Below are 13,690 nucleotides of genomic sequence, written 5' to 3' on the forward strand. Positions count from 1 at the left end.
CACAAAGAAAAATAGTGGATCAATCCTCTCAAGGAACTTATAATCTATTACGAAAAACTCTGTGTGTGTGTGTGTATTTATGTACACAAAAACACACATACAGTAAATACAAAATAAATACAAGGTTAAATACAAGGTATTTAGTGAGGAGGACACTAGCGGCTGAGACAAATCAGGCATTAGGTGGTCCAGGTAACATTGGATTTAATCAGATGATCTTAGTTTGAATTCTAGCTTTGCCACTACCTACTTGACAGACTTTGGGCAAATCACTTCAACTGCTGTAGGCCTCAGTTTACTCAATTATAAAATGAAAGCTGAGGTTAGACTAAAAAAGTCTAGAGACTCTTTATAGCTCCCAATGTACTATAAGAATTTTCCAATATAATTTTTAAAATACTGTCAGTGGTCTTTGATAAATCATAAACAATAGGTAGAAAATGTCCCAGTTTTTATGGGAGTGGGAAAATCTTGAGTCAGATTCTAGAAACCACAGATTGATGAACCTGATATCAATCTCTAACAAAAATATAAGAGATTATTAAATGGATAGATTGTAATCATTTACAAATCAAGGAAGAAACTACAAGTCATGACATGAATCTCATTTTCCTCTGTAATGGAGTTATTACTCTGGCATATAATATCAAGATTCAAAAAGAAACATTTAAAATTCATGTTCAAATTTATTCCAAACATGAATTTTAATTGGTATATGTGTGAGCTATATGTGAGGCAGGATGGTATAGTAAAATTAAGTGCTGAACTTAGAATCAGAAGAGTGGGTTTGAATCCTGCCTCAGGCACTTCTAAGCAATGGGGCCTTAGTCAGGTTACTTTACTTCTCAGTCTTAGCTTATTATTTATAAAAAGGGCATGACAATATTTGCACTTCCCACAGCTGGTGTGAGGAAAGTGCTTCATAAGCTTTAAAGTGTCACACCAATATAAGGATGCTGTGGCAAATCTCTTACACCATTATCCATTTATCCTATAGAAGTAAGATTCTTCTTAATATTAGGGAAGGAAATAATCTTGACTCATTTTTATACCAGAGATACAGAAGTCTGTATATTATATTTCTAATACGTAAGATAGACCCACAGTGTGTACAGATCACATATTTATACCAGAACACATCATAATATCCCTGGGTAACAATACTGTCAATATTATTGCTTTCTGCGACATGTAGCTTAATATAGAAATGTTTCCTAGAAGATTTTATTTATGGTAAAATATGAAAATTTTAGATCCTTAGGTCATGTTATACCTACATATATATAAATCACAGTGGCTGAACCTAATAAAATATATAGAGAAAATCTATGCCAGAGGCAATAACTTAAAGAAAGATTAATTTTTAATATACATCAAAGGAGAAAATTCTCATAGAATGGAAAAAAAAATCACAGCTAGCATTACTACCTCAAATGAGGCAACTAAGACAACATTAACACCTACCAACACATATGCTTACTTTCTTATCCTTATAAAATCTTTGTGATACCAGTTTGTGCATGTATCAAATATATCCTTGATGAAAATATGAAAAGAGAACAAGTATGCTTTAGGAGACAATCTTCTACAACAGACCATTTCTTGACAGTCATTAATTGATTTGAGAGCTGTAAAGAATATAAGATCCTATAATATTTACTGTTCAGTGATGTGAGTTATTGGTATATACAGAGAGAAAGATAGAGAGATATCATTCCAATAGTAGTATATGACTGTTAAACATGAAAATGACAATTTCAGAAGAATCAAAGCAAAGAAGACAGTACATATGAAAAGAAGCATGGTTTGGTGTAATCAGTTTGCAAAATATTACCAAAGGTGGTTTATGTAACCAGAAGTGGTGCAAAAGACATCTAAGTATGGAAAAAGAGCTTGGCTGGTCACGAAGCAAGAGTGAAAGACATCAAGTGTACAACCTTAGTGCAGTACTGGTAGCCATGAAATATTAAAAGAATGAGAGTAATCTTCTAGTACTATGGAAAAGATCCTCTATGGAAGATTTGGAGAAAGACAATGAAAAGAATCACACAGGATAAGAAGTAATCTGTTGTTAATTAAGTGTCCATGTTCTAGGACAGGGCTCTGTCCTGGGCTCTCTTCACTTCTCCTTCTACACTATTTCATTTTGAAATTTCATTAGCTTCCGTGGATTCAGTTATCCTCTCTACACTCAAAGTTACTTATCAGCCCCAATCTTCAGATTTGTGTCTCCAATAGCCAATGGACATCTTGAATGGGATGACCCATAGACATATTAAACTCAACATGTCCAAAACAACTCATTATTGCACTCCCCTAAACTCTTCCCTCTTCCCAACTTCTCTATTACTGTTGAGGGCACCAACATCCTCCCAGTCACCCAGGCTCACAACCTAGGTGTGAGCCTCAATTCCTCACTCTCATTCCTCATATCCAATCTGTTGTCAAATCCAGTAGATTTTTACCTTAGTAACATCTTACATATGTCCCCTTCTCTGAAACTGCTACCACCTTCATTACCTCCTGCCTGGACTATTGCAATAACCTGCTGGTTGGTCTCCCTGCCACAAATGTCTTATCACTCCAAAGTGCAGGTCTGACTATGTCAAATCCTTTCTCAAGAAAATCCACTGGCAACTCATCACTTCCTTGACCAAATATAAAATTTTCTATTTGGCATTCTAAGCCCTTTATAGACTTTATAGCCTGTCCCACTCTACATTTTATCTTTCTGGTCTTCTTACACTTTATAGTCCCCCATATATTCTGCAATCCAATGACATTAGCCTTTTAGCTATTCTTTGCACAAGAAAAGAAACTCCATTTCCCTACTCCAAGAATTTTCACGAGTTATCTCCTATTCCTGGAATGCTCTCCCTCCTCATCTCTGTTTTTTGTCTTCCTTCAAGTCCTAGTCAAAATTCACCTTATATAGGAAATCTTTTATAATCCCCCTTAATTTTAATGACTTCCCACTATTGATTATTTCCTATTTATCCTGTACATGTCTTATCTGTACAAAGTTGTTTGAGTTTTTCTCTGCCATTTGACTGGGAGCTCCTTGAGAACAGGGAATGTCTTTGCCTTCCTTTGTATCCTGCAGTGCTTATCAAAATGTCTGGCAAATAGCTGGTACTTAAAAATTTTTATTAACTGACTTCCTGCTCTGATTATCTAAAGCTCAAACTGAGAAACTGGACACAATAATCAAATAACATCTTAACCAATGTTAAGAATAAGACCTGAAAGTTTTAATTGTGAGATACAGAGACAGATATATCTTATCTATATAAATTCCACTGACTAATATATTATTATTACTGAAGCTGAATGAGAACTTCAAATGGAAAGTCTGGAGGCTTGTGTCACATGAGAAAGAAAGGGGAAATTTTGTAATAAATATATAAAATTCACTATTTTTCTCTAAAGTTTATTATTATATAATTTTCATTGCAGGTTTTGCCAGTCTTCTGACAAATCAGAAACATATAAAGAAACTAAAATATAAGCAGAGAAAGGTACAAAATTTAATTTTGGTTACTTATGTTTCTAGAATACACTATCTTCTTGGAATACTAAGAAGCAAAGCAGTCTTGCCTGAAACACTCTCTCTTCCAGATTAAGAGCATAAAATTATTCAATTACTTATCCAACATTTATTAACCGTCTACCACAGATATTAAATATAGAAAACAGAAGTTCTTTATGTTACCTCATTATTGGTATAATGTAGATCCATAGACTGTCCAAAAGCAATTTTGGCTTTAGAACTCAGTTCTTCTAATCTAAGTGGTCTGGGAAACTGAAGGATTCTGCAAAGATACAAATTGATAAGGTTTTTGTTGGTCTTATAAGACCAATATCTACAGATCTACTCTTTTTAAAAATTTATTTTAATTAATTTATTTTTAGTTTTCAACAATCACTTCCATACACGTTTGAGTTTTAAATTTTTCTGCCCCTTCTTTCCCACCTCCCTCCCCAAGACAGCATGCAATCTGATATAGGCTCTACAAATACATTCCTATTAAACATATTTTCACATTAGTCATGTTGTAAGGAAAAATTAGAAACAATAGGAGGAACCACAAGAAAGAGGAAACAAAACAAAACAGAAGCAAAAAAAAGAGCAAATAGTGTGCTTCGATCTGCATTCAAACTCCATAGTTCTTTCTCTGGATGTGGATAGCATTTTCCATCCTGACACTTTTGGAGATCTTTGCATTCCTGAGAAGGGCTAAGTCTATCAAAGTTAGTCATCACACAATGTGGCTGTCACTGTGTACAACATTCTTCTGGTTCTGCTCACTTCACTCACCATCAGTCTGTACAAGTCTTTCCAGGTTTTTCTGAAGTCTGCCTGCTCATCATTTCTTATAGCACAACAGTACTACATTACATTCATATACCACAACTTGTTCAGCCAGAATTCTCCAATTGATGGGCATCTCCTCAATTTCCAATTCTTGGCCACCACAGAAAGAGCTGCTATAAATATTTTTGTACATGTGGGTCCTTTTCTCATTTTTATGATCTCTTTGGGATACAGCCCTAGAAGTGCTTTTGCTGGGTCAAAGGGTATGCACATTTTTATAGCCCTTTGGGCACAGTTCCAAATTGCTCTCCAAATTGGTTGGATCAGTTTACAACTCCACCAACAATGCATTAGTGTTCCAATTTTGTTTTGTCATGTTGGCCAATCTGATAGGTGTGATGTGGTTCCTCAGAGTTGTTTTGATTTGCATTTCTCTAATCAATAGTGATTTAGAACATTTTTTCATATGACTTTAGATGGCTTTAATTTCATCTGAAAACTGCCTGTTCATATCCTTTGACTATTTATCAACTGGGGAGTGACTTGTATTCCTATAAATTTGACTTAGTTCCCTATATATGTTAGAAATGAGGCCCTTATCAAAGACACTGTTTGTAACAATTCTTTCCCAGTTTTCTGCTTCCCTCCTAATCTTGGTTGCATTGGCTTTGTTTGTGCAAAAACTTTTCAATTTAATATGATCAAAATAATCTATTTTGCATTTCATAATGTTCTCTATCTCCTGTTAGGTCATAAATTCTTCTGTTCTCCATAAATTTGACATAAATCCTTGCTAGAGATCTTCTCTTGCAATAATAGTTGCATACTGGTTAAAAGAAAGTAAGTGCTGCATAGAGCTGGCCTTGAAATCAGGAAGATCTGAGGTCAAGTCCTGCCTCTGATACATCTTAGCTGTGTGAATGTGTGCCCACAGGGAAGTCACTTAACTTTTTAGTGCCCCAGGTAACTTAGGCTAAGCTGCAATTAATTATCGATTGATATACACTGGTGGAGGTGGTTTTCATAATGGGTAGCTCATCACCGCCTATGAAATCTAAGTATGGACGTCATCTCCCACCCAACCCCAAAAATGACTAAACAGATTTAAAATTCAGAGAATCTATATGCAAACATTCAGCTGGCTTAAACAAACTGGCAGTCCAAATTAGGTACAGTTTACCCACATTTCCTCAATTAAAATGTATTTTGCTTTCAGTATTTTCTTGTCTGGTGAGCATACAAATCGATAAGTGGACATTAAAAAGCAAAGTAAAAATATACAACTATTGAAATATAGTGACAGAATTTTTAACTGAGCAGGAGTAATGGTGATTTTCAGTAAAAAATTTTTTTTTGTCTATACAAAAAATGCAGTTCAAACCAATTTTATGAGTTGAATTCCCTTTGAAGAAAAAAAGAGGCCCAGAATGGTTTTAATGGACCTTATTGGGCCAACTGTCTTTCCAAAAAAGGATACTATTGGCTTGGATTCTTATAATCTAGTCATGGCTCAGATTCCTAAAATCTAGCCACTGCTTAGATTCTTATAATCTAGCCACTGCTTACCCAGGTTTCAGACTCCTTAAGAGTCTGCGCAATATGATGGATGTTCTAATAAACCTTGTCTTTGGCTGAAAGAAGGCTTGGGTCGAATTCTTTCGGGCAGGACCCAAGTGTTGTGATATTGGGGTCCCAGCACCGCTGAACCCCTAAACCATGTCATTTTAGTGGCCAGAAGGGGAAACTGCTTAACCCCAAGTTTTTCTCCAGCCAGGACTGGAAGGTATGTAAGCCTCCTCTCTCTCCTTTTCTTGCTCTGCAATTGGGGTCACTCTCCATGCGCCAAGACTTTGCACCAAGAGGTACTTTTTGGGCAGACAGTTACAAGGCCGTCTTGCACTCGGCCTGACCCTCTCAGGCTCTTGGTCCACTGGGAAGGTTCGAGGCCATGGACCTGGGTATGCCTTCCTCAGCATAGAGGACAAGGATGGATGCCCTATCCAGAAGTGTATGAATTCCCTCAGTGCTAGGGAATTGGGGAAAACTGCAGTTGCTTTTTGGTTCCCTGAGGCTTACTTACTCCCTTCCCTCTGCACCTCTGAATCCTCCTTTATGGAGGTTACAGGGAAAAGTTAGAACAGTTAAAAATATCTTGGCATATTCTAGAGGTTTTGTGATTGATCATTAGGGAGTTTTGACACACCTTTGATTTGCCCTCCCCGACCTAGGAAAGGAAGGAGGAGGGAGGGGCAGCAGCTAGCATGGGCCCCACTGGCAATGGCCTTGGGCTCTGGGGCAACCTTTGCCTGGAAGCATCACCCAGGTTCAGCACATCCTACTCAATGTAATGAAGCTGGCCTCCAAACTTGGGTAAGCACGCTCTTTTAAAGTTTAGTTTTAATTGTTAATGATGAGATGTTGATTCTCTGTGTAAAGTAATTTGGAAGTGTATTTAACAAAACTGAAGTCACTTGATTGGTAATGGATTTGTTTCAAGTTTCAAATTGGTGAACTTTCTGTATCAGTTATGTCAAGCAACTTTTCACAATTTGGTTAACGCTAAAATAATTTTAGCTATTGTTGGTTATTGTTTCAATGTGTAAACTAGCCAAAAAGCTTGTGTGGGTTATATATGGCTTGCTGAGAATTTGCAAGTGTATAGAAATCTCTAATGATTGGCTTTTTACATTATGATAAATTTAAGTGTGAGATGTAAATCCTGGAAAAGTTTTTCCTAAGCTGTGATTAGTAAAACTTGCTGTTTGAGGTAAAAGCTCATAGGATTTTATTTTGAGTCATCTGATGGATCATAATCCATCAATAATCAATAATCTACCATCTGAGAGAAATGCCACAAGCTACTCAGAGAAGGTGAGACTGGTGGGAAGTCAGCATCGGGAAAAGCTGAGAGGACAATTTTAGCCTCAGTCTAAGATGGGATCCTCCTGGCTCAATTTCCCCATTATGTTCCTTTGAAAAGGAATGTTACCCACCTGGCTATTCCTGAGTCTGGCTATGAACTGGATTGGATACTGCATGGTTGGAAAACTGAATTATCTCAATCCAAATAGAGCTAAGGATGTTTTATTCTCTCATTTGGGTCCTAAATCTAGTTACTGTTTTATATCTGGGCCCTGTAGTCTTGTCTGTCAGATTTGTGTCTTCCAGACTACAGGCCATTCACCTACAGTTGGCAGCAAACAGCGAGTACCAGCCAATGTCCCCCATTGTTCCTGGATGCAGCCTGTGCTCAGTTCCAGTCAACTTCCTCTTTGGGACTCCCTCAAGGCAGGAACAGCCCTACGCCCGTTACCCCAAAAGAATTTGGGTTCCTATTTGTTTGAGGGGAGAATGATGAGGTTGGGATCTGGGCCCCAGAAAGTAAAAACCCTGGACTTTCCCACATGGCCAAATCTGGCATTCACCTGAGGCTATAATCCTATCAACTGGCCTTTCATTGTGGACCTCCCTATGGCCCCAGGCCACTTCTCCATTCTCCCTTGGCCACGTGGTCCAGGTCCCTGGAACTCTATTACCTCATAGACTATACTTCGCAACTCTTAGATCCCTCCCACAGTCTTTCTGTATATAAGGTCCATCTTGTCTCCATTAAGATGCTTAGATTCTTATAATCTAGCCATGGCTCAGATTCCTAAAATCTAGCCACTGCTTACCCAGATTTCAGACTCCTTAAGAGTCTGCCCAACATGATGGATGTTCTAATAAACCTTGTCTTTGGCTGGAAAAAAAAAAGGATACTATTTAAATCAATGGGACTGAACTAACATGGTATTTTTTCACTCACATCTCTCGAATTATTCAACACACGAAACAAATTTGAATGATAAACTCTACATTAGTATTTTGAACATCTATTTTAGAAAATTAACACTTTACATGAATTAGCAAACAGAGCAATAAAACAGATTATTTTCCCCCCAGTAAGAATAAAAGAAATTCTCAGCTTCAAAATTCTATCTAATATCCTATTAAGTTTGGTACTTTCCTCACCTTTGAAATGTCAAATTTATGACCCAAAGAAAAAAACTAGTAAAAGTTATCTGCCTTGTTTTCTCTTAAAAACTAACTAACTAAATAAATAAATAATAAAGTGAATTTCATACAGATTGTTTAAATAATCCAGTTTAAAGAAACTTTATGACTAAAAAGATTTTGAATCTGGTTCTGATCTGATGGAAAACAATTCTCAGTTTGTAAACTGTTTAGATATACACTCCCTAATATCTATTTAGTTTTTAACTACCTCAAATTCTTGAATGACTAATGGTCTTCATACTATACTGGAGAGGTTCATATAAAGATAGGATACTTAGTTGTTTTTTTTTTTTTTAAATTTAGAACAACAAAAAAGGAATTGAACATGCAAAACACAATTACTTTGAGCTTTTCATTTAACTCAGTGGAGTCTACCTAACATTTTTTGACTATTCTAAAATAGAAATAACATATTGATCAAATTAGAGGACAATTAATAAATGAATATCCATCTTTATACAGTCACATCATTTGGAGCTTAAATTTCAAGAGACTGGGTTTTAAACGTCTGTTCTATACTTTATCTAAAAGTTATAAAAGAGTATTACATTTTCAACTTTATGCCATAAGACTACATTAAAATCAGACAAAAGTGTTAACTAAACAACAACCACAAATCATTAATGGCTTCAGTGAAGCACCTAAAAGATGTGTTTAAACCATTAAATAAAAAAAAACACATTAAAACAGTTTATCTCTTTCTACTTTACCTTTTTTCACCCCGATGTTCAAATTTGACTCGAACATCATTCTATAATGAAAAGACAAATTATAGACATAAATGAAAACCATTAAGAGATAAACAGAGATTAGCTATGATTTCTGATTAGAATTCTAATTTTTCCTTACATAAAAATAAACATCTATAAAATAATACATCATTAGTTTCAGAACACTAAAATATTTTATATTTTTGTATTAGATTCTGTACAATTAAATCACTCAAATCTGTAAGGCATAAATTTCCCAAAATAAATTAGCTAAAACAAAGTAATTTTTTTTCTTGAATGATTTAAAAAAATCCTTATAAAGCAAAATAAAATACTGTCCTCAGAGTACATTTAGGTTTAATAGAAATTTTCATATCAAATAAAACTCAAGACATTAAAAACAAAACAACAATTTTCTACCCTGCTCTCTATTTAGGAAGTAAGTATCATGGGGAAAATGCCTAAACATTATCAACAGACAAGTTTTGATTTAAATAAATGGATATACTTGGGCCTAACTTAAATTAACTAGAATTAAATATTTGGACATTATTTTACATATGTCCTTTAAAACTACTGAAAGGACTAGGTATGGTGGTGTACACCTGGAGTCCTTGATGCTAGGGAAGCTGAAGTTACTGGAATGCTTTAGGTCAGGAGTTCTGAGGCAGTAGGGCTAAAGTTGATTAGGCATTTGTACTAAGTCTGGTATCAATATGGTCAGTGGAAAGCTACCAAGCTGCTTAGGAGGGGCAAACCAGCCTAGATCAGGAAAACGGAGCAGGTTAAAATTTTGCTGCTGATCAGTACCGGTATCAGGTCTGTGAATAGCTGCTATACTTTCAAGTTGGGCAAGATAGGAGAGCCAATCTCCAAAGAATAAACAAACCAAAACAAAAACTATATACACTAAAACAATAAATAATACCCCCCTCTCAAAGAAAAAAAAGCAAAACAAAACAAACAAAACCGAAAAACTATTTAAAATGATTTACACAGCAACCTTATTTGTTTTATAATATTATGAAAACAAATACTTGTTTTTTGGGTGATGAAGATTTTGGTTTTCTGGTTTCCTGTAGGGATAATGCTGGTCGACTGGCCTTATGGAGGACAGCCAGATCTTGCATTATTGAATCCAAGGCTTGCTGATCATCTGTTTTTAAAAATACCACACAGAGAAAATATCATTTCAATATACATTAAGACTAAACAAAAATATAGAATAAAAATCAGAAAAATACATACAATTTAAATGACTAGGTCGTTAATGAATTATAGCCTAGTAGTTATAATTATTAACAACAAATGCAAAATATAATCACACAAGTTTTGCTATAGCATCAATCTTGGGGTTCATGCATTGAACTATTTTATAGGTACAACTATATTAAAATAAAGTTATATGGAGGGCCTCAGGATATGAGAATATGACAAGCAAAGAAGAGCAGCAGATAATATACCTAATAATTCAAAAGAGAAAATTAGGAAGAGATTAGGAACAACACTTACAGCCTCACGTATATCTACATACCAATGCAAAGAGTATTAAAATAAACAAAATGACCTTGATATTAAATACAAGGTTGAGTAAATATAATCTCATAGATACCAAAACCAGGATGAGACTTATGACTGAAATACAACTATAAGGTTTATTACATTCAAAAGAGATAGATACAATAAAGTCAACAAAGCAACAGTATCTATCAAGAAACCAACCAACAAGTATTTTAATGTGTCAGACACTGCCTAAGTCAGTTCCTATCAAGAAGATATACACATACATAGAAATTTATGAGCCAGAAAGGAAAAGCACAACATGATTTACATCTGGGTAAAGAGAAAAGCACTGAGTAACAGTAGCAACAGGTTGTGGACAGGCTGCCTGCTTCCTGGTCAGATGCAGTAATTACAGAAAATTCCTAACTAAAATACACCACTGTATATTTTGGTATGACTTAGTTGAAATGGTTCTATAATCCTGGGTCTTCCCAAGAGAGCACTGCTTACATGTTTGTTAAGTTAACGGAATCTGTGAATCTGGTACTATAAAATTTTCTCCAATGAACGATTCTGGGTCCCCATGCAAAATTCTCATGAAGAGTTACCAGAAGGTGCACTTTATCTTGAATTCTCTACCCTTCTAGCGTCTCTACTGCTCCCGCCTTGCAGTGCAAAGACTTCTTGGGTACTATTTGGATGCACGGCTTACATAAAACTCTCTGAGCTCTTCAACATGAAGGCCTGGCCATATGTAAAGAAGCATTAATATCTGTAATCATGCGTATTTGGGCTTCTACCAGATGCAATATGATTTAATGTGATCCTGTCACTGAAGTACTTAAGCCAGATTTTGTAGCTGCCATCTGCAGACCAAAAGGATGCACGTAGAACAACAACAGCAGCACACGTTTTTAAAGGGCTTTAAAAAGTTTACAAAGCTGTGTTATTTCATTTGACCTTCATGACAACCTTGTGAAATAAATGTTATAGATATCGTTATGCCCATTTTATAGATGTTGAAATTGAGTCTGAGATTAAATGATTTGCCATATAATTTCACACAAAATGTTGTCATACAACTTTTAAGTTCCAGAAGTGAGATTCAAACTCAGGTTCTGTATTCCAAGTTTAATCTATTATACCAGGCTGTTTGAGAAAAACAGGAAAGTAGATGGCAGATATCAGTGTTCCTTCCATGTGTCCTCCCCCATTCTCCAAGTAGTTCATAATTATTAAAGATAAACTATACAGAGATGAAGAGGCTGGGATCGGTTCAAGGACCAGATTTGGAACTTTTTATCAAAAAGCATTGTAAGTGTCCCCTGCGCAATACAGCATAGCATGCTACCTACTGGCATCAAAGGAGAACACTGAGTCTTGGGTTTTTAGTCAGAGAAACTGGATTCAAATCCCAGCTCCACTGATACTTCTGGGAACTTAGGCAAGTCGCTTGTCCTTTGTGGGTTTCAGTGTTTTCATCTGTAAAATGAAGGTGTTGGACTACACATAGATGACATTTGAGATTTCTTCCAGTTCTAATCTTATGATCCTATTAACCAACAGGTAGCTGCTAGAAGTCTACTTCTAATAACAGAATATTTGAATGCTTTTCAATATTCCCAATGGCCATGTGCTTCCTCTCAATTTTTGAGAGATTAAATGAGAATTGTTACTCTAGACCCAACTCGAACAAACAAGGGGGTCTGGTTGGTGATGTACAACAAGTAATGGAATCTGGAGGAAAACTGACCACCATCTAAAGAGGTGACACCAGGAATGGCCACAAGTTTGCCCAAGATTTTTGAAAAGCAGAATTCAAAGTTGAGATTCCGTAACCAGGGCCTCTAAAAGGAAATGTAGCTGAACAAGAATGCGAGTCTCCCCAAAATGAACTAATACAATTGCAAATGATTTAAATGAAAAAGAAGAGATTAATGGTAGCTATAAAAGGAGTCTGAAGTTCAAGTTTTATGTTTTTAAAAGTTGATTATGTCTTTATTGATGATACATTTTTAAAAATTTGTCTTTCTTAAAACATGGCATAAGATTTTGTTTTCCTACTCACCTACTCAGACAACCTTCCCTTGTTACAAAGATTTTTAAAAGAAATATAGAGAACTCAGACTTCTGAAGGTTATATGCAAATATATAAAATATGGAAGGGAGAATACAAAAGAGTGGCATAGATCTGAAAGAATAATATTAGCAAAGCTAAAATCCAGAATAAGCTAAGGCTTGATTGAAAAATATTAAGGAAGGTTTTTTTGGGGTTTTTTTTTGGCTAGCAAGGGGTTAAGTGACTTGCCCAGAATCACACAGCTAGTAAGTGTCAGGTGTCTGAGGCTGGATTTGAACTCAGGTCCTCCTGACTCCAGGGCCTGTGCTCTATCCACTGTGCCACCTACCTGCTCCCAGGGAGGATTTTTAAAAAGGCTTTTTAAAACTTATGTTAGAGAAAGAAAAAAGAATTAACAACAGGCCTGCTGATTGGTGAAGATGGGGTAATATTAACAGAAACTACAGGAAGCAGAACTAGTTGACCTTTTTCGTTTATTTCTATCTTCTCTGTCAAGGAAATTCTCTTCAGACTGAAAAGGGTACAACAAGCCTGACTAAAAGGAAACTGAAACCCAAGATAAATAAAGAGGTAATAAAGCACAGTGTTGTTCTTAACAAATTGTAGTTCCCTGGTCAATTCACTTAAGTGAAACATTTCACATAAGTGAAAGAATTTACAGGTGACTATAAATTCAGTGACTAAGCCTACTGTGGCTATCAAAAAAAGCTAGCAGGATATAAGGATGAATTAACAGAAATTTGAATCATCATCATTCATTTATGAGTTTATTAAGTAGTTACTAAGTGTGAAGCAATATGTTAAGTGTTATGACTACAAAGACAAAAGTGAATGTCTCTGCTCTCAAGGAGTTTATGTTCTAATAGGGAAACAATCTGCACACTTATAAACAAAGACAGAATACATACAAAATGAATACAAGGTAGCTTAGGGAAGCATTGGAGAGGTGGGTGAGGGTGGTGCAGGAAAGGCTTCATCAATAAAGTCTTAAGTCTTGAAGGAAACCAGAAATTTCATGAGGCAGAG

At 35.7% G+C, this 13,690-nt stretch overlaps 1 protein-coding gene across 1 annotated transcript in view; it reads right to left on the reverse strand.

Moving 5' to 3' along the window:
* The window catches only part of MAP3K2 (mitogen-activated protein kinase kinase kinase 2), a 101,370-nt gene that overhangs the window by 38,243 nt on the left and 49,437 nt on the right, over nucleotides 1-13,690 (reverse strand). The window contains exons 3-5 of the mRNA XM_027854764.1: nucleotides 10,119-10,237; nucleotides 9,082-9,122; nucleotides 3,713-3,812 (exon numbers count right to left, since the gene is read on the reverse strand). Of these exons, the coding sequence (XP_027710565.1) occupies nucleotides 3,713-3,812; nucleotides 9,082-9,122; nucleotides 10,119-10,237 (260 nt within the window). The remainder of the gene's footprint in view (nucleotides 1-3,712; nucleotides 3,813-9,081; nucleotides 9,123-10,118; nucleotides 10,238-13,690) is intronic.

Source organism: Vombatus ursinus, unplaced genomic scaffold (assembly GCF_900497805.2).
Source record: "Vombatus ursinus unplaced genomic scaffold, bare-nosed wombat genome assembly UNPS02010548.1, whole genome shotgun sequence".
Taxonomy (NCBI): Eukaryota; Metazoa; Chordata; class Mammalia; order Diprotodontia; family Vombatidae; genus Vombatus; species Vombatus ursinus.